At 35.6% G+C, this 27,134-nt stretch overlaps 1 protein-coding gene across 7 annotated transcripts in view; it reads right to left on the reverse strand.

The window, feature by feature from the left end:
• Positions 1–27,134, reverse strand: part of LOC138702000 (ninjurin-2-like) — a 72,907-nt gene that overhangs the window by 8,737 nt on the left and 37,036 nt on the right. For 3 of the 7 annotated variants that reach the window (XM_069829466.1, XM_069829461.1, XM_069829464.1), the window contains one exon: positions 24,898–25,068. In XM_069829466.1, coding sequence (XP_069685567.1) covers positions 24,898–25,068 — 171 coding nt within the window. Of the gene's footprint in view, positions 1–8,480; positions 11,913–24,897; positions 25,072–27,134 lie in introns of those variants that run through there. The other 4 variants (XM_069829460.1, XM_069829465.1, XM_069829463.1 and 1 more) reach the window with 2 other exon arrangements.

A 27,134-nucleotide genomic window follows, 5' to 3' on the forward strand; every position in this document is an offset into this window, starting at 1 on the left:
AGTCGTCAAATGAAACACAACAGGAACTGCTGGCTTTGAAGCTGCTCAACATCAGTTTTGTATATTTTATTTGAATATTGTGTTTAAAAACATTATTTAAATATTATACTCCTAGATCAGTAACAGGAAAACTTGGCTAAAATAACCAAATACGTGACATAATGACATATTACCTCCCCCCCCCCACCACTACAACATAGGCACACGGTACATGCCGGACGGACCTGCGTGTGTGTCACACCAGATGAAGAAACAGATGAGGCGCAAGGAACTTTTTCATTATACATCTCTGAAGGCTTTCGCACATATTTCAGATGATAGACGTAAAGAATATACAGGAAAAAAAAATTAAAAAATGCAAGATTTCAGAAATTTAGTGAAAGTTATTTACTCTAGGTTAGGCCTGCAGAACTGTAGCTCCTGAGAGCGATTGCCTTTTTACCCCCTTATACCCCACCCACCTTTTCTACCAGTGTGGTCATGGCGTTCTGGTTGCGCTCAGCTATATCAACATTTATCCTAGCGGCGGCAGGTACACAATACGCGTACTGCAGTTAGAAGAGAACTGAAACTTGGCAAAATCTAAATTCTTGAAGAAATACTACTTCCAAAGGAAATGGGGCAATATCAGTATTTTGTTGTTGAAGAATACGAAAGGATTGCTTGTTTAAGGTCCCATCCAATTTATTTCTACTCGTCATTTCAATATTAAACGACATTTAAACAAAGTCCATATTAAGATTTATGGAATAGACAAACTTTCGAGTAAGTTCATTATTACGAACTGTATATTGGTTACTTACTTATGGCATATTTATTCCGCGTTTAATTTCCTCCCGAGTATCGTTTATATTTGTTACTGTTGCTCCAAGATATTTGAATTTTCTCACCTTTTCAAAAGATAACTTTCCAATTTTTATATTTCCGTTTCGTACAATATTCTGGTCATGAGACATCATCATATACTTTATCTTTTCGGGATTTACTTCCAAACCTATCTCTTGTATATTGATTATTTATTTATATATTATTAAATTAAGGACATCACTCGTTGTGTTCATTTTGTATTGAAGTGAATAGTAACATTTACATTAACTTTCAAGGTTCATTACTTAAATGCTACAAATTTATGTTTCCGCAGGTGATGAAAGGAGAAAAGTTTTGGAAAATCTAAAGCAGGCTAGGTGCAAAGAAATCTCAAAGAAACTACCGACAGAAAATCTAGCATAATCGTAAACTTGATACGACAGAAAGCGTTATAAATACAATGACTTTCTTACAATTTTTTTTAAAATTACAGTGCTGCCACTGGTAGACCTTCCCACATGCAAAACATGTCAACAACTCTACGTAGAAGTCAATCATCCCGAATAGAAGTGGAGTGAGGCTGACGTCATATTTCCCCTACTTAAGGGTTCTGCAGGCCTGCTCTATAATCTTTTCGCTGTAAGAAAAATCCTAATGTAAACAATAGCACGTGACTGAAGTGAGGCTTCATTGGCCGCTGTTTGGCGCCATAGATTCTCAATACGTGTTCTCGCCTACTGTTGTACATTCTGTTTCATGTTAAACAATTCCTGTTATTCGTCAAGTAGGCCTAACCTCACTACCTTGCATTCGTTTGCTTAGGAAACATTTACTTTATAATTACTGCAATTAAATTATTTTTAAGTCTTATGTCTTCACAATGGACAGTTGAGGATACAGAAGCCATACTTCAGCACCACGTGCTTACTTGAACAACTACGAGCTCAAGTGACACCAGCTTGTTACAAGAACAGACTACCTCGGTATTACTGTTGGTATTCATCCGCGTTCATAGTACATAACAAAAAACTGTGTAAAAGTAGCTTTTCTTTTACACAGCGTTTTACACATGAATGAAGTTAAATGTTTCATCGTATTTAACAACTAGAATTCAATTTTTTATTTTCAAATAATACAAGATTGTGGTTTCCAAATACGAACTATATTTTCCTGCGTCATGTGAGTGTTTCGACTGGGAGCCAATCACGGGTATGACAGCAACGTGCTTATGTTTACATTAGGATTTTTCTTACAGCGAAAACAGTAGTTTATTTTGGAATCCGTTTGCAATAGAAAACATTGAGGTTTCTCTCGAGTTACAAATGGAAGTAATTGAACTTAAACATGGTATGCACATCACACGATCGACTACAGGGCGCTTTTTTATACTCTCAAAAACAAAATATAAGGAAGCAATTTTCTACCCAAGAGAGAAACATAATCTAATAAATTATATTTCTTATAAACTGACATAATAAGTGAACGCTGTGCCATATCGGAGAAGTGTCATATCTTCCCTTTCACTTCGTGAAAACTTACACATACTTCGTGTAAATAAATTAAAGAACTATTACGTAGTTGTTTAAGAAATGCTTTAAAAATAAGACCTAGGGAATTTGTTAGAATCCTGATAAACTGAACTATTTTAATAGCTTCTCGCCAGCAGTTCCGTTAATTCTGGGCCCTGCATCTAATCCGAAACTCATCTTGACGACGTTGATAGTCATGGAGCCAAAGACGAAAGCAAGAGCCACGTGGTTCAAGATGGCTGCCGTATATTGCATCTCTGGTTTGTTGATGTTGATCATTGTCAGCACAAGGGCCAACGCACTGGATGACACCTGCCCCAAGCAAGAGTAGACCTTATGGTAATAAAGTCGAGAATTGCTTGAAACAAAATTGCACAGAAACAACTAACAAGCAACAAGATACAATCTGGCTTCAAGCAAAACTAGACCTTATCGACAGGACAAATGTTTTTCCAACAGGAAGATTTAAATTTCGGTATAAAGAGCCTTCATTGAATAAAAAATATATTTGGTATCCAATTAGAAACTTTTTATGTGATATGGTAATTTGATATCGTAATTTTAGTCTAATTGTACTTTTTGTTCATCATCGAGGTTCACCGCTTCTCGAAATGTTTTAACTTCGAGTTTCCTATTCATATATGATTAGCTTAATCAGTGTTGTCATCATCTGTTTATAACTCTTTAAAAAGGTTTGAATTATACAGACACTGTTTATCCAAAGTGATTGAAATAATGACTTGTAGAACATGATTTGAGACTTTATAACAGTGTTAAGCGTGGTTCGATAATTTTGGCTACCTGCACCGTGTGGACAGATGAAACAATTTTTTTCTAACAAAATCATTTCCATTTTGCATTTGAAAAACATCAACTCTTTATCTTATCGCATCACTCACTAAAATATGCAATGATTTGGTAACATTGAATGAATAAGAAATTAAAATCAAATCATCTATGAAAAGTAGGATAAAAACTCTCTATAGGCCTAATATCGAAATATATTTAATTAAAAATAATATACCTAGTGTAAATCTTCCATTTATTTTACACGATTACTCTTTTATTTATCTGCATCTTAAATATGAACAGGCATATTTTATTAGTGACGAATAAGGAAAAGCTATTATCTTGTGTAAATATAATACGAGACAATGCTCACTGGGTTATGCATTAAGGTAGGCCATGTCTGGTTCCATTGTATAGCATGTTTTCTTGGATACCAGAGTCCTGCCATCTAGGGTTTGACTTTGGAACCAGTTGAACAGAGAAAGACAAGTATTGTTTGCTCATATTACTTCTCTTTTAACGTCAGACATATCTGCTTTCTGGTTGAAAACGTTTAAAGATAGTGGAACGTCAGATAAACTTTTAATCTTTCACTTGGCAGCGAGTTGATGATTGCAAATAAAATTTTCTACTCAGACAGAAACATCTACGAGTTTAATTTCTAATGGAATATTTTAAATAGATGTGTTTCGTTTAAACAGTGGGTATATTACGAACCTTGTGATATTACAACCTCTTTGATTCACATTCCATATACTGTACATACTTTTTTACTTGGTTATTTGACGACTCTGTATTAACTAGTGGGTTATTTAGCGTCGATGGAATTGATAATAGCGAGATGGTATTTGGCTAGATGAGGCCGAGGATTCGCCAGATTACCTGACATTCGCCTCACGGTTGGAGAAAACTCGAAAGAAACCCAACCAGGTAATCAGCCCAACCCGGAATCGAACCCACGCCCGAGTGCAACTCCGGATCAGCAGACAAACGCGCTACCGCTGAGCTACGCCGATGGCTCACATTCCATATTAAATCCCTGGTCACATATAATAGATTGATCAGTCTAATGGAGTTTCAAGGCAACTTTTATAAATTTCACTATGCTGCCATCTAGCGACTGCAAAAGAAATGACGTTATAACCATGATGGAATTGCATGGAGTAATAGCTGTTGAGCTCTGAGTTCTGAATTCACAACTGGCCTACGTTTGTGTTCATTATACAACGGAGTGGGCCATGAAAATTTTAGGTCTCCTTGGCAACGGTTTGTTGTTAATGATTTGTATCTTTCTGACTAGAAATAAAACTGTTCTTGAGTTTGATTTACTTAGTATATTGTATTCACCCTAAGTAATAGCTTGCAGCAGTACTACCAACTACCGGTCGTTACCAAAAAATTCATCTTCGACAATGGAGACCCTGCGGGCTGTTCTCTTTCACATGTTGTCATTTCATAATATGGGAATGACCAATCTGATACATATTATGTGATCAGTTATTAAACTCAACTTTTTAAAATTCTATGGGCCGTATTCATAGACATTCTTAGCGCGGGCTTCCGTGGATGATCAGCGAACTAACGTTTTTCGTATTCATAAACCAGTGTTAGCGATATTATACAAAAGGTTGGATAAAAATTAATGGCAACAGTTCGATAATTCTGACATGGCTTTATTCACAGGGGTACAACATTTACGTACCTTCAATATAGTCGCCCCCCTTATTTATCACCTTTTGCCAAATGTTTGGAAGGCGTCGTACACATCAGCGCGTCCATCTTTGTTGATGTTCCGTATTGACTGCTCTATAGCATAGATAAGTTCATCTCTGGTATTGCACCGGGTCCCTCGCAGTTCTTCTTTCACTTTGGCGAAGAGATCGTAATCGTATGGACTCATATCGGGTGAATACGGTGGATGTTCCAGAATCTCCCATTGCCAGCGGCGCAAGAGGTCCTTGACAGCAGCAGCGGTGTGATTCCTTGCATTGTCATGAAGAATGATGGGGTTCTGTACCAACAAGTGTCGTCGTTTTTTCCTGAGCTCTGGACGAAGATAGTGGTGCTTCACGCAGTCCCTGAAAACATTCTTGTGCACTACGACCTCATGCCACTTCAATTTTGATCCAGGAACGTTGCTCTAGCTTTGTAAACATGATCTTAGGGCACTCGCACTGTCCCTATGAAAGTCACGTTCTACACACTGCAGTAGATTGACAGAGTACTGTCGCCGCTGGCTGCACTAACTCATCTAACAGTCCTTGTTCAGCTGGCAGCTCTCGAACGCACCATCGTCATGTGACAGCAGTGTTGCCATAACTTTTTATCCAACCCTTGTATGATATGAATCCTGTACAAGTAACCAGTCGATAGCCGCGGCTAATTTAGTACGCTCGTAGTACAGGCTAGCGAAATGTCTGTGAATAGCACCCTAAATCTTGAACAAATACAGACAATGCTTTAGATGGAGGAACTAAGCAATTCTCTGACAATTGAAGGAAGCGGCACAACTTCGATGTAAACATCCTGTGCCTTCGTCAATTTGTCACAAATACGAAGGTCAGCATTTGAAGGCACTGAGCGTCTTTACCAATACTTGAGGTCAGGTCTTAATAGTAATGATATATTACATGTTTCAGTAATTCTCTACAAGAACATTTAAAAGGGTCAGATAAGGTCTACTTTTGTGTCCCTTGTAAACATGTAAAAGTTCACTGTTTAGCTGGATGAGATCACTTTGGCTGCGGCTCGATTTCTCTGAGCCTGCTGCCAGAATGCTCCATCCCGAATCCAGACACAATAACGTTAATAAGAGAGATGATGAACACCATGACGAGTGTGATGTCATTCAAGATGACTGCCGCGCGCTGGTCTCCGTGGCTGTTTATGTTTAGTCCACCGATTACTAGGAAAATCACACCGACACAGACCTGTATGAAATAACATAGATGCTGTAAAAACAACCTGCCATTCTAAGAAATTCGAGGACGAATTTTTTTTCTCTAAACATGTACAACGGCAGTAGAAAACATGTGCTGTTCATAAACAAAATGGTGATCTCATTTTCTGGATTAGTTGTTTAAACTGCCACTTCTTAAAATATAAATATGCGAATTTTAATCGGAATATGTATGATAAGACTTTCTTGTGTTAAATTCTAACGTACCTTGTCTACATGTTTCGACCTTTTTATGGGTCATCTTCAGAACTGATCGTTGTTGGTCTTGGCACCTCTTGTTTTGTTCCCTGTGAGGATGTGTTCGTCTGATATAATGTAGAGTCAAAGAGTGTGTGTGTTCTGAAATTGAGTTGTGTGTTGAGAATTTCGTTGAGGTGTATTTTCGTGTGTCTGTATATTTCATATTGTTCTAGTGTGTTTAGTTTCTGGCTTTTTGGTTGAATGTGTAATATTTCCATGTCTATGTTGATGTCTCTGTGAGTGTGCTTAGCATTTGCGATGTTTTCTGCATATGTGGAGTGTTTTGTAATTTTGTTATGGCTGTGATGTGTTCTTTGTAACGCGTTTGAAATGATCTGCCTGTCTGTCCTATGTAGAAGTTGTTGCAGGTGTTACATTTGAGTTTGTATACACCTGTGTGGTTGTATTTGTTTGTTTGTGTGCTGATATGTTTTTGCAGAGTGTTATTTGTTCTGTATGCGATGTTGTAATTTAATTTCTTGAATGACGTTGCCATCACAGCCATAACAAAATTACAAAAACCCCTCCACATATGCAGAACACATCACAAATGCTAACCACACCCACAGAGACATCAACACAGACATGGAAATACTACACATTCAATCAAAAAGCCAGAAACTAAACACACTAGAACAATATGAAATATACAAACACACGAAAACACACCCCAACGAAATTCTCAACACACAACTCAATTTCAGAACACACACACTCTTTGACTCTACATTATACCACACGAACACACCCTCACAGGAAACAAAACAAGAGGAGCCAAGACCAATAACGACCAGTTCTGAAGATGACCCATAAATAGGTCGAAACATGTAAACAAGGTACGTTAGAATTTAACACAAGAAAGTCTTATCATACATATTCCGAAGTGATACAGTGTTAAAAGTTGTGTAATCAAGATGTATTAATAATTATGTTTACCGAATGTAACAGCATTTCAAGATACGAATTAAGAGGTTGAGAAGTTTATTAAATAATTTTATAGATTTTGTTGATCCTCGGTCGGGAAGAAAGTTTCGTATAGGCCTAATTATGTCTCAAATACTGGATTGTAGTCGAAGGTTTCTTATTAAAGCTATCGTGGTTAAATTCCCGGAAGTTTCCGTGAGATTTATTGGGAAAAAAAATCGGCCGTAGGGAAATTTTTCTTGACGTAGCTACATCGGTTCCTTTCCACTATTAATTTCATCTTAGTCTCACGAATGCCATATCATCGTCTACGAAGCTTAATCAATGGATATGAAATATACTAAGAACAAATATTGTGCTAGTACGAGTAGAAAATGGATTTCTTCTAATATTCTGGTGATTCTGGTGAATACAAGGTGAGGCTCCATTGATGTTGGCCTGACTTTCATTTAAGGGGTTAGGTACAGCTTACAGCAATAAAATTTTGGAAATATTCAACATTTTTTTCCTCCATTACTGTATCTTGTACAATAATGCAAATTAATATGTGTAAAACATTGTTCTTCTGCTATATGAAAAAAATATTTTTACGATTTAAAAATAATTATTTACATTTTTTTTTTCAAAATTCAGTTCACTGTGCAGTAATGAAGCGTTTCCCACATAACTCAAAAACTATCCAGCATTCTGTGATGAAATCTTTTGTGTGTATTCATGTATGTCATATCTACAGTATTATGCAAGAGCACTTCTTTCCCTTTGATGGATTGTCTGATAAAAAAAGTAAATTCGTTTTTAAAAATGGTCAAATATCAGTATTTTCTTCTAACACAAAATTAAACAAAATATTATTGATTAAGGAATGTAGTTGAAAGAGCATGATATTGTAAACATGAGTTTCAGCAATAAAATGAAAGAGAGAGAACATGAAAAAGTTAAAACGTTTATGAGTTATGAGGGAAACGCTTCATCACTACACAGTGAACTGCCACCATTTTTTTCATATAGCAGAAGGACAGTTTTTACACGTACTATTTTCATTATTGTACAAGATAAGGTAATGGAGAAAAAATATGTTGAATATTTTAACAAATTTTACTGCTATAAGCTGTACCTAACTCCTTAAATCGACACAGTGGACAACACATCCATGGACTAAATGGGATTCGAACCCAAATTAAAGTTATGATAACCGTTGCGCACGCCACAACTTAAGCGTTGTGTTCCAAAACTGTTTTAATTTAAAGGAAATTGTACGTATCTGGTATACTTGAAAATTCATCGCTCTAGTCCCAAGTAAAAAAATAAAAATTTTGAAATTTTGAACCAGAATTTGCCTGTAGTACCCTAATTATCTTACGTTTCTGAGACTAGATTTTAGCCCTAGAACTTCTATTTTTTCCTGGAGTAATTTAGATTTGCATTAACGATTTGTAATCTCTTGTTAGTGAAAATGGAATAGGAACAAAATTTCGAACGTTATGTGTGTATGATAAGCGGAAGGAAGTATACTCGTACATACATTTTGGGATCTATTATTACAATAATATATGATTTTGTCTTTGTCTAAAGCTAACAACAACAAACATGTTATACAACTGTTGTAACTAAGGTTTAAAATTTTCTTCAGTTGAGCTATTAAATTATTCAGGAAGTCTGCAGATTTAAAGATAAGCAATTGCTTCAGTATTCAAGAAAAGCTGTAGTTTTGTGTGTTACAACGTTTCATTTAACAATAAAATAACAATTGTCTCCTAATTAATTTTTGGCTATATCAATGTACTATAATAACTGGATTTGAATCATATCAGCAAATATTTTTATTGGTAAACTACATCTACAAGAATCCTAACCTATTTCTAGACATGTTAAGAACATTAAAATGTTTATGCTTACAATTAATAATATGTTGAAGTTCAGAAAGTATACGAGAAATATAAATTTTCAAAATGTGATCTTAAAATTTGTAAACATTTTAATTTTAGTGTCTACCATATTTTATAGGTGGTATTTTAAAAATGCATATGTTTATATTTTAACTACAAAATGCAAGAAATTATTGAAATTGCTTATGCACTAGCCGAAAGTACAACTATATTGTCAGTACTGAAAATATCAAGCTAATTTACAATATGTCTACATTTCTTTGCTATTTCGTGTGTCATTAAGTTACGAATAAGTAGTTTTCTAATTTTTGAAAGAGTGTGATGCATTTTAGTTATGGCAAATGTTCATTAATGCTTGCTTAATATTTATAGCATCTATTACTGACGTAATCGATTATAGTCTGGATATCTCAATATCGATAGTCTCTAATAATGAGCTTTATTACTGGAAAGAATAGGTCTATGCTGTTTTTAATTTGCTTTAAACGGAATGAAGAATCTTTACATTCTCTCTTTTCATGGTCTGCTGAGCGAATAAATTTGTGAATAAATAAATAAATAAATAAATATATATATATATATGTTTTGTATCAGGATGTCAAACGAAAAATGTACATGAAGAATATGGAGCGCGTAAAAACTTCTGAGAGAGTAATATCGATTATCACAAAATGTAATCATCATTTTGGTATCGATATGGGATACCGACTGTTTTATTAAGGGAAAAGGCGGGGAAATTTTTTAATGTTCGATCAAAAATCATATTTTTCGTTTTTAGTTTTTTTTGTGTGTAGAAAATGAAGCTATGCTGTCTACTTTACACTTTTGACGAAGTTTTAAAAACCTACGGCGGTTATGATATTAATTACATCTTTAAAAAGGCTGTGCTAATTAAATTTAAACTGCATGCAAACTTTTAAACATTTTTTTTTCGCTCACATCTCTACATTCACGTTACTAAAGTTTCCACAGATTTTATGCTAGGAAGCTGACAATTTTACTACACGTCCCTTGAAGTATACTTAACAAAATTATGTTTGTATTTTAAAAAATCAAAGTAGTTTACGAATAAAAAAAAAATAAAAAATATATATGCACCCTGTAAATTTTATAAATTTGAATACTAAGTGGTTAAAATTTTTCCTCTGTTTTTACCAGACTATTACACTTTTACTACGTCATATTATTTTTGACCAATAAAACGGTACGGAACGACGTGTTTCAGCCAATCATGGCTGGTTATTTTACAGTTTTTATCACCTCACTAGCATTTGTTTTATCACCTCCCTAGCATTTGTTTTCATAGCCTCCCTATCATTTGTTCCTTTGTTTGCCAACATTGTACTTTCAATAATTGTACCTTTTAAAATGATTCGTGTTTATTTCAATGTCCTTAATTAAAACATTTTTATAATTTATGTTATTTAGGTTATGTTATAGCTTCTGCTGTATGAGATTATGGATAGTAATGCATCAGAGATTGTTTAATATATTATATTGACTATTACACTTTTACTACGTCATACTACTTTTGACCAAAAAACGGTACGAAAGGACGTGCTTCAACCAATCATGGCTGCTTATCACCACAATTTTATCTCTTTCCTAGCATTTTTTTTTATTTTTATCACTTCCCTGGCATTTGTTTCTTTGTTTACCAACATTTCAAAATGCAAATTTTTTACGGTACTACAAAACATGCTTTGCGTTCGTCATTTGTTGAAAATGGCGCTCCGTTCAAACGTTTTGGTGAAGGTAACATTAGTTAAATAGAATACCAATTTTATTGTATTAGAGTATTTTATTTTTTCTAATCTTTATATACTTTTTCTGTTTTTATCACCTCCCTACCATTTGTTTCTTTGTTTGCCAACATTTCAAACTGCAAATTCTTTACAGTACTATAAAACATGCTTTGCGATCGTCATTTGTTTCCCGCATAGATAATCGACTGAAAATGGCAGCTCCGTTCAAACATTTTGGTGAAGGTAACATAGTGAAATGGAATTTCAGTAAGCCAATTAATATTTTATTGTATTAGAGTACTTTATTTCTTCTAATCTTTATATACTTTCTTGTAATCGTGCAATAGTCAATTAAATCCCACTCGAGTTTTGATTTTCTCTAGATAAATCAGAACCTCTAGTGAGATTACTGTTGATAAAACTAGAAAATGTGACAACATAGGAACTTTGTAAAAAGATCAAAGGTGTTATATAAAAAATTCAGGCATGACGTTTAAAATTTGGGGGAGGTAACAAATTTTGAAAATACGCAAATCATTTGATTTTAATTTAAATAACTCTTGAACTACTCAACCTAAAACCACCAAAACTTAAACACATCATTACTGCTGTCAATAGGAGTGTGTACAAAAAATCAAGCCTCTAGCTTAACAAATAACCTAGGCCTATATAAAATTGAAATTTCACACATCGCCTTCCTTGAAGTCCTGTCTTGAAGATTTGGAGCTGATGTGAAGTGACAGTGATCATTCCTCTAGATTTTAATTACGGGTAAGAAAGAAGAGCCAAAGCGGACTAATCTATCTGCTAGATGGCGGACACGAATATTCTAAGCGGAGTCGAAGAGAGCGCCGTCCACCATGCGCCCCAGGCCGGGGTCGAAGGCGCTGATGAGCAGGTTGAGGGCCGACACGACCACGGAGAAGCCCATGGTGGCGTAGTTGATGACGAGGGCTGAAGTCTTGTACTCGTGCATGTGGAGTCGGCAGTCACGCATCAGGTTCAGGGACAGGAACAGCACGCCCATCAACACCTAAACCCAGTCAAGTGATAGGGACTGTCTTCTGCAGTAGCCAATCACTAGCAAGTTTGGGATGTAGGCTCTCTATATAGTCCGCGTCTTCTTACTTCATAACCTAACGGTGAAACCTAACCATGTTCCACATATTACTACATATGGAAGTGAAATAGGGAGAGGGATTACGACAAGGCTGCTCTTTATCACCTATCCTGTTCAATATATACTTGGAGGATTCAGTAAAGAACTGTTTTTCATAACATGGAAGAGATGATAATAGAAGGAAAAAGAATAAAGTGTATAAGATTTTCTTATGATATGGCGTTGTTAGCAGAAGAGGAGATGATACTAACAAGGAGAGGACACGCTCTGTATATCACCGAATTAAATCAGATTTTGTGACACGAAAGTACAAGACACACTGTTTAAAGTCATACCTGGTATGGGTGGCCAATGACCCCTCGTTTTGGAAATATTGGCTATTGTTTATGACATACTTCCGTTAGGTGCCTAATAGGGAAGCATTACACTGTGTAATTATTATTATTATTATTATTATTATTATTATTATTATTATTATTATTATTATTATTATATTTTAATTCACTTTCAGTTGTCACTTCCTATATTCAAAGCCATGTTGAAATATGCGTGGTATGCATCAAAATTAATAAAAGAATGAGAAGTGTTTGTGAATGTGAAGGATATCTGTTTCGCAGCAGAAGTGCGGAAAAGTGTGTGTGACTGTGGACAGCCTTCTTTCATTTGTTGTGCATGGCGCAGGAAATAATATGTATGTTTTGTGTGTTTTTATGACATCATAATGAATCGGGTACAAAATGAAATGGAATAGTTGCTACAGAAATAGAACAAAGACCAGTGACACATCTTACCTTCCTATGTGAGCAGTATTTCATTGTTTATCCTTTACAATACAATGTTAGATAATTAGTAATTTGTTAAAACACGATGAAGCATTCAATACATTGAGAAATATGATGTAGGTATGTAAATAGATAACTGTGATCACAATATTAATCATTATTAAAAGAAAAAAAATATAGGACTACTTAAGATTCGAACTCAGGTTGCCTGGATAACAACTCAGCATCCAACCATATGGGCTACGCTGTTACACAGGCTAATGCATCCCTATTGAGCACCTAACGGAAGTATGTCACAAGCAATAGCCAATATTTCCAAAACGAGGAGTCATTGGCCACCCATACCAGGTATGACTTTAAACAGTACGTCTTGTACTTTCATCTCACATAATCTTATTTAATTCGGTGATATACAGAGCGTGTCCTCTTCTTGTAAGAAATATGCTACTGGAGCTAAATGACAGCTGTGAGCAGTATGGGATAAAGATAAATGTAAATAAGACGAAGACCATGGTTATCGGAAGATAAATAAAGAAGGTAAACGTGCGAATTCGAAACAAGGTAGTAGAAAAAGTGGGCAGTTTCAAGTACGTGAGGTGTACTATAAGCAGTAACATGAGCTGCTGCCAGGAAGTCATGAGGAGGAGAGCAATGGCAAAGGAAGTTTTTCATAGAAAAAGTAGCATCTTCTGCGGAGCTCTGGAAAAATAACTAAGGACAAAACTAGTGAAGTGCTTTTTGTAGAGTGTGGCATTGTATAGAGAAGAAACATGGACGTTGCGACGAAATGAAGAGAAGTGACTAGAAGCATTTGAAATGTGGATATTATATAAATGGTTGGAATGACCTACCTGCAGCGGTTTTTGAGGGCTGTCCTTCCTTAAGGAGATTCAAGAATAACTTAAAAAGTTGTGTATAAAGTGCAAATTAAAATTAAGGTGACATTTAACATTTAATTTTTTAAGGTGACATGTATTTATTTAGCCTGACGAGTTACTTCCTTGGTTTGAATGGTAAATTATTTAAAAATAGCGTGTAAGAGGGTCTTAGACTAGAAATGTTTAGCTTAAATGTAGTTCTGTTTATAAGTATGCATAAGGGTGTAAGCATTTGTCTTATTTGAACTGTTGTATCAGTGAAGCGTGGTGAGTCAGTGAAGTTATGGTTTTACAGTGCAGTCAATAGTTCCGATCAGTGATAATTTATAGCGTCAATGAAATGTGTTCTATAGTGTCAGTGAAATGTGTGCTAAAGTGTCAGTGAAATGCGTCATAGTGCCACTACAGTGAGTGAGATGAGAATAAAGTGAAAGACTATTGAAACTTATGTAGGGCCTATACATATGTAGGTTGTATTGTAAAATTAGGTTATTTTATATATTATTATTAATTGTAGTTATTGTGTTAAATTGTATTGTGTATTCTTATTGTGTTGTGTATATAATTGTTTTGTCTATTGTATAATTATATTGTGTATTGTAATTTTATTGTGTATTGTTTATATTGTGTATACCACTGCCACCGGGTGCTTGCCCACTTGCAGTGTAAATAAATACAGACATTATGGAGAAGAATGGAACGTGTGAAGTGAACAGACAGAATAAGAAATGAAGCTGTGTTGGAAAGAGTGAGTGAAGAAAGAATGATGCTGAAAATGATCAAGAAGAGGAAAAGTAATTGGTTGGGTCACTGACTTTATGGATCATATGCGAAAACAAAGAGGAAGGCAGAAAGTAGGAAAGATTGGAGAATGCTAGGTTTGCAGTGAGTGAAAGACGTGTCCTGTGGCAGGAAACTATGAATGAATGAATTCTAGTGATTATAGTGATTTTCTAGTTGTCAGGTTGAATTTTCTTTTGCCAGCTTTCTTTCAAATTTTGGCATTGACATATACAAGAAGATCAGGCTAAATATATACTTAAATAATACGTATAATGGAAGAAATTTACATTACAATTTTGTAACGAAAACCGTAATCAATAGAAAATCTCTCCGAGATTTGTTCTGTCACACTTGTCAAGGTTACTGTTGCGTCATCTGCGAGCGCGGAAACGGAATGAGGACAGGTTATGCATCAGTTGTTTCCTTATCGTCGAGATGTGGACGCCACAGCATAAAATGCAATGCATAGATACTACACATATATTTAATTTTGCACTTTCTCGTTTCATAAAACTGATATTTGCAATTGACTGTTATAACAAGGTAATTTTTTATTAAAAACGGCGATTTCTTTTTCGCCTGGATTTTAAATTATTTGCAGCTAAAGACAAATTATCAGTTTAAAATTGGAGACATAAGTGATATGTATCGGTACTGTTAGGAGTTCGAGACAGCACGTGTGAGTTGGTAGACTGTGTTGTCGACTATGGAATGTTTCCATAGGAACGCAGACATTTATCGTTAATTATTCGTGAATTATTAAATGTGGTTGAGCGATTGAAGAGTAAAATTAACTACCTAAGAAAACATTCTAATAAACTACTGTCTCTGTCAAGATAAATTAATTCATTATTGTTTCTCTGAGACAGTAACCCGGTATCAATGGATATGTATTTGCTTGTAGATTCAAAATTTAATTTGAGTGTAAACATTGGCATAAACAAACAATTTGTGTAATAAAAAATCCATTAGAGACACAAATTAGAAGCAGTGTTAGGCTGTGACAAATAGTGTATTTATGTTACATGTAATTTGTTAAGAATATCGGTACGCAAATTAATGTTCAGTTAATTACAGTACATTATGCTGTTCATGCAAAATGCGAACGTACTTGGTGCGTAACAGTAATGTGTCAAAAACTACATCTAAATGGAGTAAATAGTGCATGAAAAGATAAACAATTTAGAAGCATTGTGTGGTAGTTAAATGAGACAGAAGAAAAATTTAAGACTGTGCATTTACATGTCATTACAGGCCTGGGCGCTAATACCTCAATCGAGTCACTGCAGACTACCCCCTTACCTCCCCACTCCACCTCCCCCGCAGACACTTATGATTCGTACCGATGCGAGTAGACAAGAAGGCAGGTATTGCTGAGTGACGGATTGTATAAGTCAGGGCATAGCTTTCGGCTCTCACTGGTCGCCTAAAATCCACCACTGATGTACTGATGTACTGATATAAAAATATACTAAAGAGCTTATCCCCCATAGCATTTATATTAATAAAATACAAAACTAAAAAGATAGAAATATAAATAATAATACATGAATTAAATTCATCAGTTTGGTCCGCAATTTACATAGGGAATTAACGACCGATGTAATCTTATTTCGGACACTACAAATTCCGGAAGGTGCAGATACAACAATGAGATTATGAAATTATTCATGGATTAGGTTATAGTAACATTTATAATATATTTTAGACTAAGGTGATTGGGGCATGTAGACACAATGGATGAGACGAGTTGAGTAAAACAATTTTTTTCTAAGGGCTAAGCAATAGCAAGCCTAAGAATAGATGGTGGGATCGTGTTCAGCAGGATCTGGGAAGATTTGTCCTATGGAGATGGAATGAGTGACACGGTCAATGATGAAGCCTGTTTAGCCAAGCAGAAAAACTGGTGTTTGATTCCATTACGACTACACAAAAATCTTATTTGGACTGCGTTGCTTAGGAATGATTTCGTTCCTACCGGAAGCTTTTAATAGAAAAAGGATCATCTTCTGCGGATCTCTGGAGAAAGAACTAAGGAAGAGACTACTGAAGTGCTTTGTGTGGAGTGTAGCATTGTATGGAGCAGAAACATGGACATTACGACGAAGTGAAGAGAAGCGACTAGAAGCATTTAGTCGACTTGCTTGACTCAGTCGGTATAGCGCTGGCCTTCTATGCCCAAGGTTGCTGGTTCGATCCCGGGCCAGGTCGATGTCATTTAAGTGTGCTTAAATGCGACAAGCTCATGTCTGTTGAATTACTGGCATGTAAAAAGAACTCATGCGGGACAAAATTCCGGCACACCGGCGACGCTGATATAACCTCGGCAGTTGTGAGCATCGTTAAATAAAACATAACATTTAGAAGAATTTGAAATGAGGATATGGACAAGGATGAAGCATGTGAAATGAATAGACAGAGTAAGAAACGAAGCTGTGTTGGAAAGGGTGGGTGAAGAAAGAATGATGCTGAAACTGATCAGAAAGAGGAAAAGGAATTGGCTAGATCACTGGTTGAGAAGAAACTGCCTACTGAAGGATGCACTAGAAGGAATGGTGAACGGGAGAGAGTTTGTGGCAGAAGAAGATATCAGATGATAGGCGACATTAAGATGTATGAATCATATTAGGAGACAAAGAGGAAGGCAGAAAATAGGAAAGACTGGAGAATGCTGGGTTTGCAGTGAAAGACCTACTCTTGGGCAGAACACTATGAATGAATGAATGAATGGTAGTTGCCAATGCCAATATATAGCCAGAGACTAAGACTCTGATGTGAAAAAAGGTGCAGAGAAAAATGCTACAGAGCATTCCAGAAAAGAAAAAAGCATTGGACATATGGGGATATTTCCATAGAAACGCCTAGCTTCTACAGTGTATTAGGTAAGGCCCATAAAACCAAAGCTTTTATCTTAACCTGGAAACCTCAATAAGAATATGCTACACAATGCAAACAGTTGAGCAATTACAAGTATAGAGATCAATTTATTCGAGGATTTACTTCCTTATAACTTTCGCAACAAACAAAGGACTAAAATCAGGTCCCACAAAATAAATCAAAAGTACAGATACGGAATTAAAAAATGGTCTGAGTCTTGGTAGGCAACAAGCTTCGCAAGACTGTCCACAAGCAGCATACATTTAGGAGATCTTGTTTACTGCACATGCGCAATGCGTTGTATCTGGAACTTTGTAAAATTAGGTCGCCTAAATGTTGTTCTGGGTCTGTACATGCTCTCATTTAGAAGGAACAGACTCCTTGTCACAGACCTTATAAATAAATTACATAGTTTTTAAAAGCATATTCAAAATATTTTTACTTTTACTCTTGTAAGGTTTGTAGCCTCTACACTGTGGGCCAAAAAAGACACAAAATTAGAAATACTTTATTTTCGAAAATACAAAAAAATTAATATATAATGAATAGGCCCTACACTGTTGGAAAGAGTAGATTTTAGAAATGAGAAGGTCTTTTTATTATGTTTTTTTAGGGTCAATTAAAGTGTTATGGAGATCAATACACAATGATGCTAAAAATGTGGTTTTTGAAGACGATTTATTACTTCAAAATGTAGTAACTGAATGTTGGTAAAATTAATAGCTAATAATTAATGATCTTTCAAATAATAAAGATAAAGATAAAGATAGCCTATTGTGTCCCATGAAGGGCAAAGACCTCCTTAAATAAGGGAAAGCTCTATTTGTCTAGCGTGATGAGCTAGTTCACGTTAGACGTGATATTTAAGTCTAAGAACTTGAATTCCTTTAACAATGGTTCTCTCACTGCGTTTCACAACTTCCTGTTCATGCACAAATGTCTCTCGAGTAGTTTCCACTTTCTTCTGTCTCTTGCCTCTCTGGACCATTGTTGACCTGCCTGTTCTCTGAAGAAGTCTGCCCATCTGCGCCGAGATCTGCCCTGACGTCTACTTCCTATTTGGGGGTCCCACATGGTAGCTCGGTATTCTTTCAAATAGCCTAATCAAAATTAAAAAATTATGCTCTATGTGACCGTCATTTGCCCGCACAACCATTTGTAGGCGTTTTCTCCATTGTCAAATAGCACTGGATAACTGTCTTTGATCAAGCCGGTCCCAACATTCAAGAAGGCGTTGTCTTAAATGTTCAATATTACGAATTCTTGTTTTGTAGTAAACTGTTTTTTGTAGTTGACTCCTTACAAAATAGTCAATAGGATTAAGATCTCGTTCGAAACTCCAGAGGAAACCATCAGAGAATGTGAGAAATGCGATCTTTCACGCAATAATCTCTCAGGAGGGATATCATGTCCGTATCTTGCTAATCAATCGTTGTACACTTGAAACAGACCAGTCCTGAGCGTAGTTCCTTACAATTTGACGGGCAGATAAATTATCATATTAGTGCAAATGTTTAATGAAAACCTTGTCTTGGTTCGTTAAGCGACCCATTATTCACAAAATGAGAACTCAAAACGGAAGAAAACAAATGATGATAGCACAACAAACGGCTTGGCCTGCTGAACTCGTAAGACCATAATGCTTAGTTCGGCATAAATGATCGAATTTGCACTGCCTTAAAAATTAAAAAAATAAAATTAAATTTAATAGTAAAAAAATTAAATATTAGAGTAATTTCCCTGTCTACAAGGACTGTGAAATTTGCCTGTGAAATAAACTTTCAAGTGAAATCATTAAGGCCCATTCAGTATGAAAATTAAACATAACCGTAACATAAACACAGAAGTTTGCTCCCAGGCTACCAAATGGGATCATTCACAATGATTCACATAAGCATTGACATAAACATTAGCCTACCGTAAGACGTTAACATGAAAGTTTGCAAACTTCAAACTTTCATGCTTATGCTTACGTGATTTGCAAACAGAACACAATCGTGGAGCTCTGAAGTATACGACAGAATATGAGGAAATGGCGTCGTCGTTATGTTTCCATGGTTACCAAGTATGTTTGCTGTTATGCTTATATTCCCATCGTGAATGATGGTATGACTTCTTGATTTTACTGTAACATTAAGTTAACGCTTACGTTATGTTTAATTTTCATTGTGAATGAGCCTTTAGCTACTGGAATATAACCATTTAAATTTTGTGCCCTTTTTTTTGGCCCACTGTGTATAGCCTACTAATAAAATTAGAAATACGAAAGCTACAGGCAGTGTAACATACTTTTATTCACCTGGTATATCGCCTAATATAAACGACTTGCCCATGAATGAATGAATGACTGAATGAATAAATGAATGAATAAAGTGAAAGAAGGGGGGAAGTGGGAGGAAAAACAGTAAAATGTACGCAAAAACGCGTTCTTGCAAGGTAGTTTGGTGTCTTAACCATCGTGAATTTGATGTCTTATAGTCTACTTTAGCACTGTGTTCTCTTTGAGGTTCGCCACGTTGCCATGGTAATAACATTGACCCATAACAAACATTTATATCGATTGTGCCAGTTCGTGTAGGTGTGATTCCTATGAAACCGCGCTCTTGACATGAAGAAGATAGTCCGATTCTCTTGTCTGCACCTACGCACATGTAATAAGCAGTAATGGAAACCCCGCCGTCACTACTTGTACCGACATGAAACTTGGAAATGTTCCAAGAAATCCTTAAAAATAATAAGCGTATATTATTATACAGGGTGATCCGTTTGAGAAGAAATAAAATAAAAACGTTATAAGATGAGTACTGTTGCTGTTTATTGTTAAATAATTCGTACATGCATTCTAGAAGAATGGGAGTTTTGTCCAAATTAGACCTCAAGGTGCCCACCATTTCAAACACGACACAGTCCATGTCTTGAGGCTAATTCCTCCCATGTATGGTCTAACATCTAAGAGTCAACTTTCTCAAAAGCTGAGAAAATCTTTGCTCTGAGATCATGAATATCCCTGAGTCACTGTGCATACACATGATTCTTCACGAAACCCCACAGAAAGAAATCGAGTGGTGTCAGTGTCAATGTAGTTCATATTATTCATTTGACATTCAGAAATAAAACAGAAAAGAAAAGAATGGCTCAGAAATATTAATATTTGTGGACATTATCATAAAAACGGCACATCAGTGCACAAAAACGGCCACTTTTTTGTAATGACAATTACTCATAATGGTGAAACGTTTAGTAATTCTGAAAGTAGTCTATAATTGCAGAAGCAGTGGATGTTGAACATGCAAAATTACACGCTGAAAGAGTCCTTTGTTGCTGAGAAAAAAATATCGAATTTCCCTCATTTTTTAGTGCTCAAACATGTAGACGAAATTAATGTAACGTACAAAGCAAGAAACAAAACATCTTCACAATTAAACAATGGTCTTACAAGGGAAGGGTTTCGGCTCGAACAGGAATTTCGTATCCAAAATTTGTATACAGGCCCATCTTTACATCTCTGGAAAGCTCCCAAAAGCATTCGTTTGTGTAATGTGTGGTTTGTCTACAAGAGCACTGTACAAGTTGAGGGGTGGGGAGAGCAATGCACAAGTTAAGGGGATGGGACACCTTACCCGTAAGCCTAGCCTAGTTTACCCTAGTAGCTAGTGCGAGTGCGAGTGGTAAAATCTCCAAACCCCATTTTAAGAACATTTTTCTCCAACGTTCTGTCTGGAAATAATGCAGCTAGTCAAAAGCGTACACTGTTGTGTGATTCATTGAATGCGCACAAGGACACAACCTTAATAAATGAATCATTCCAAGGCTAAGAGATGGAATGTATGGTCATTGGTCATTCCACCTAAAAAAAAAAACTAAACATATCCAGCCTCTGAATATCTATTTCCTTAGAGAATACAAAATATATGCTCGGAGGATAACAGATTACATAAGCACTCTTGCTGAGAATTCAGAACTTAACTTGGAAAATCGAGTGTTTATAATGAAAATGCACTCTGTTATTCATAACCAGTTGTCTGTTCCAGTATACCGCCCTATGCTTCAGTATTCCTAGCAGTCAGCCAGTTACGTGAATCCTGAACAAGTCCCAGACTTCAAAAATGTAATTCAGGTGGCATTTGATTTTTCAGCACTGGAGTGTGGTTCAGAAGATTGTTCAGGTGTTGCTTCTGCGTGTTGTGCTTATTTCTCTGCTCCATGCTGTTTCATGCATTTTATAGAGAATCCTCATGTACATTTTTAAAGAAGTGTATTGACCAATACCAACCAAACGGAGAGTTACACAAATGAATGCTTTTACGGTCTTCATCACCATTGTGAGGTAAGCCTCTATACAAATTTTTAACCAAAAATTCCTGTTCGAGCCGAAACCCTTTCCATGTTAGCTTATCATGTTATGTATAATAGGTGTAATAAAACTAATTATGACATGAATAAACAAGCATAATTCTTAGAAATTGTAGATTTTCGCAACCACGATAAATGCCAAACGTGCCCAAATGCTTCCAAAGTAAGTAATTTGTTGTTCAAAAGCATGTTAAGTATATTGATTTAGTTTTTAATGGGCGATAAAATGCGAAATAAATTGAAAATAAAATGCGAAATGTGTTTCTTCCGTTTCTCTTATCTTTGTCATATTCATTGACAGGATCACTGGGCAAAAACTATTTTTATTGCAAAGCCCGCTATTGTACTTACGTATTCGATCACGTGACATTATAGTTTACGGTAAGAAGAAACACGTTGTGACAGAAACACTCTACTGTGTTACATCAAGAAGGTAAGATAACTGTTTCCCGCTCTCGAAGACATAACTCTTTGGACTGCAGGGTAATTTAATATGCGTGTGTATATGCCGTGTGGAATCCTTGTTAATTGACGGACAGAAATTAATTTAGAAGCCGGCTATGGTGTCCCCAGCGGTCAGGGCTTGAAGTTATGTTTCTCGGCGACCATCGTCATGGGTTCGATTCCGTCTATGCCATAGATATTATTTGTGCGCTATGAATGTAATGCATTGTGTTGTGTTGGTTGAAGGCCCTTGTGTTGGGTTGTCTTCAAGCCACAAGTCATACCAGTGCCCTTTTGCATGCCGAAGAAGCCCAAAATAAATGTAGTAAGAGGAAAATCACACTCGATGTGTGAAAATCCCTAAAAATTAATATAGACCTAGTGCATTTTAAAAGCAGGTGATAATGAGCAATTATTTACTTGGTAGGATTTTACGTCAGAATGCAGTTACATCACTTCCTGCGTAAAAATGTACGAAGAAGTATGTGCAATTTGCAATATGCTCATTTTACTTTGACATTTTATACAAAGAAAATTCTTTCAAAATATGCAAAATTCCAATAAATAGAATAAAGAAAAATCGATAACACTAAGAATAAAAGACAAGAAAGAAAGCGAAGATGTCAATAGGAAAGAGGAAGTGGTAAAATAGAAAAGAGGAGATAGCAAAATAAGAACGATAATACAAGAAGAAAGAAGTAGCTGAGAATAGACGTTCGTGCGATGTGCATCATGTTGGATTCATATTCCGAAGTCCATGGTTCAGTGGTTATAAAAATTGCGGTTTTGTTTACATTTTATTTTCGGGTATAATTTGAAACAAAACTCCGCCAGTCTTCTCCCATAGTAATTTGATCGGCTTAGACCTATTATTGTACCTTATCGATACTAATTTCCTAAAATATTAACAAGGGAATGGAGAAACGAATAAGGAAAGAACTAATTAAAGTTGAATAAATTAAGGAAAGAAAAACGAAGAGTGTAATAATGAAGGAAAGATTAAACACAAAATGGAGAAATAAAGTACAGAAGAAACGAAGAATGAAGATATGAAGAAAGAAAACAGTAACAAAGAAAGAAGAAATTAAGGAAAGATGAAACGAAGAAGAAAAAATGGACAAGGAAAGAAAAAACGAAGAATGAAGAAATGAAAAAAGAGCAAAATAAGAATGAAGAATAAAGAATAAACAATAAATGAAGAAGGAAAGAACAAACAAAAAATGAAGAAATGAAGAAAAGAACAAACGGAGAGAAAAATGAAGAAGGAAAGAAGATACGAAGAATGAAGAAATGAAGAAGGAAAGAATAAAGAATGAAAAAATGAAGAAGGAAAGGAGAAACAAAGAAAAAAGAAATGAAGAAGGAAAGAACAAATAAAGAATGAAGAAATGAAGAAGGAAAGAAGAAACAAAGAAAGAAGAAATGAAGAAGGAAAGAAGAAACAAAGAAAGAAGAAATGAAGAAGAAAAGAAGAAACAAAGAGAAAAGAAATGAAGAAGGAAAGAAGAAACAAAGAATGAAGACATGAAGAAGGAAAGAAGAAATGAAGAAAAAAGAAATGAAGAAGGAAAGAAGAAACAAAGAATGAAGACATGAAGAACGAAAGAAGAAATGAAGAAAAAAGAAATGAAGAAGGAAAGAAGAAACAAAGAATGAAGAAGGAAAGAAGAAACAAAGAATGAAGACATGAAGAAGGAAAGAAGAAATGAAGAAGGAAAAAAGAAATGAAGAAGGAAAGAAGAAGGAAAGAAGAAATGAAGAAACAAACAAAAAAGAAATGAAGAAGGAAAGAAGAAATGAAGGAAAGAAGAAATGAAGAAAGAAAGAAGAAACAAAGAAAAAAAGAAGAAATGAAGAAGGAAGGAAGAAACAAAGAAAGAAGAAATGAAGAAGGAAGGAAGAAACAAAGAAAGAAGAAATGAAGAAGGAAAGAAGAAATGAAGAAAGAAAGAAGAAACAAAGAAAAAAGAAATGAAGGAAAGAAGAAATGAAGAAAGAAAGAAGAAACAAAGAAAAAAGAAATGAAGGAAAGAAGAAATGAAGAAAGAAAGAAGAAACAAAGAAAAAAGAAATGAAGAAGGAAAGAAGAAATGAAGAAGGAAAGAAGAACTAAAGGAAAAAGAAATTAAGGAAAGAAGAAATGAAGAAAGAAAGAAGAAACAAAGAAAAAAGAAATGAAGAAGGAAAGAAGAAATGAAGAAGGAAAGAAGAACTAAAGGAAAAAGAAATGAAGAAGGAAAGAAGAAATGAAGAAGGAAAGAAGAAACAAAGAAAGAAGAAATGAAGAAGGAAAGAAGAAACAAAGGAAAAAGAAGTGAAGCAGGAAAGAAGAAACAAAGGAAAAAGAAATGAAGAAGGAAAGAAGAAACAAAGAAAAAAGAAATGAAGAAGGAAAGAGGAAACAAAGAAAGAAGGAACAAAGAAAGAAGAAATGAAGAAGAAAAGAAGAAACAAAGAAAAAATAAATGAAGAAGGAAAGAAGAAATGGAGAAGGAAAGAAGAAACAAAGAATGAAGGAATGAAGAAGGAAAGAAGAAATTAAGAAGGAAAGAGAGAGAAAATTTATACCAAACACAAGACTATTGTGAAAATACACAAGCTGCATTATCATTGTTTCGATGTTCATGAAGAGCTCGCTTTACCCGGTACATCCCTCGTCAGCATATCCTCAATTTAATTCGTAACGGCCCAGCACTCCGGATATGAATCCTCAAGGAGGGTTTGCTGCATGCACTAACTGTGATGTGACAATGGTGTGCAGAACGAAGACGAGATGCGTACCTGCAGCACGATGGAGATAGAGATGAGCCACACCATGAGCGTGTAGAACTCGTGTTGGTGGCCAACCTGCAGCACGTACTTGAGCTGGCTCGCGTTGGCTGTGAGCAGGGCGATGTCGAGCATGCCCTGAGCAATCGTCTTCTTCGTCGCATAGCTGTTGGCGTCCAGGGGCTTCTGAAACAAGGCCAGGTTAACATTTGAGAACATGCTACGTGATAATAATAATAATAATAATAATAATAATAATAATAATAATAATAATAATAATAATACTTACTTACAAATGGCTTTTAAGGAACCCGAAGGTTCATTGCCGCCCTCACATAAGCCCGCCATCGGTCCCTATCCTGTGCAAGATTAATCCAGTCTCTATCATCATACCCCACCTCCCTCAAATCCATTTTAATATTATCCTCCCATCTACGTCTCGGCCTCCATAAAGGTCTTTTTCCCTGCGATCTCCCAACTAACACTCTATATGCATTTCTGGATTCGCCCATACGTGCTACATGCCCTGCCCATCTCAAACGTCTGGATTTTAAGTTCCTAAGTATGTCAGGTGAAGAATACAATGCGTGCAGTTCTGTGTTGTGTAACTTTCTCCATCCTCCTGTAACTTCATCCCGCTTAGCCCCACATATTTTCCTAAGCACCTTATTGTCAAACACCGTGAACCTATGTTCCTCTCTCAGAGTGAGAGTCCAAGTTTCACAACCATACAGAAGAACCGGTAATATAACTGTTTTATAAATTCTAACTTTCAGATTTTTGGACAGCAGACTGGATGATAAGAGCTTCTCAACCGAATAATAACACGCATTTCCCATATTTATTCTGCGTTTAATTTCCTCCCGAGTGTCATTTATATTTGTTACTGTTGCTCCAAGATATTTGAATTTTTCCACCCCTTCGAAGGATAAATCTCCAATTTTTATATTTCCATTTCGTACAATATTCTGGTCACGAGACATAATCATATACTTTGTCTTTTCGGGATAATATAATAATAATAATAATAATAATAATAATAATAATAATAATAATAATAATGTGTCTCAGTGAAATGTACAGCAGGGTCGCATAGGTCAGTTTTTGTCTGATGCTTTTCCAATTCACTGCGGGCTAAAGCAAAAAGATGCACTATCACCCTTGCTTTTTTAACTTTGCTCTAGAATATGTTTTCCTGAACACAAAAGGAGTTTGGAATTCAACGGGTTACATCAGCTGCGTGTAGGGGAACATGGGGCAGGACGAGGTAGTTAATGTTTGAATGTTTTTATTTGGTATCAAATAATGCAAATGCATGGGTTTTATGACATATATGCTTTTATTACACTGTAAACAAGTAAAAAAAAAAATATGCACTTCGAGTGAAATCCGGTCATTGTAACCTTAAAATAAATTAGTTTTTCGAAATGTGTGTTTTGTCCCGTTCTGCCCCACGTATGGGGCAAAATGGGGTATCTATTTTTTTTAATAATTGAATGGCAAAAGTGACAAAAATTATACTGTATGCTGAAAGTGTGAATAGTACAACATTTTACAAGTTTACTTGAGAAAAAGTCATACGAAAATGTGCGTGGCATCCTCGTCTTCACTGTCTACTCCTGCTCAACAATTGTGAGCCCATTTCAGACATGATACGCATCTCATCCAACCTTCTTCTGACAAACAACAGAACGAACAACCCATTACAGAAGGTGAAATTTAATTAAATATGACGTGGGGCAGCACGTACTGCCCCGTTTTGCCCCATAGTCACAGTTTCTAAGTTATGAGGTATTGGCAGGAAAAATAACGCACGAAATTTAAGAAAGTTTCGGAATTAAAAGCCAGGTAAGCACTCTATAATATGACATTAAAATAGATTATCTAAATAAATCTCATTTCTACTTACGTGTGACAAGAGAACACTTTGAAGTTGCAAATGAATGATACAATATGATGCAGCAACCGAATAACATACGACAGATGCAAGGAATGGCAGTAAGTGTTGTGTGATGATATATTTACATGAGTTGACGAAGTTCTAAAAAAATTCGGTAGATTTGCACTACTTGTTGGGAAGATAGAGGCTATACCCCGTCCTGCCCCGTATTCCCCTATATGCGGATGACGTGAATATCTTAGGAGGAAATCTACAAACGATTAGGGAAAACACGGAAATTTTACTTGAAGCAAGTAAGGTGGTAAGTTTGGAAGTAAATCTCGAAAACCCAAGTATCTGATTATATCTC

The sequence above is a fragment of the Periplaneta americana genome, chromosome 6 (genome assembly GCF_040183065.1).
Source record: "Periplaneta americana isolate PAMFEO1 chromosome 6, P.americana_PAMFEO1_priV1, whole genome shotgun sequence".
NCBI classification, from domain to species: Eukaryota; Metazoa; Arthropoda; class Insecta; order Blattodea; family Blattidae; genus Periplaneta; species Periplaneta americana.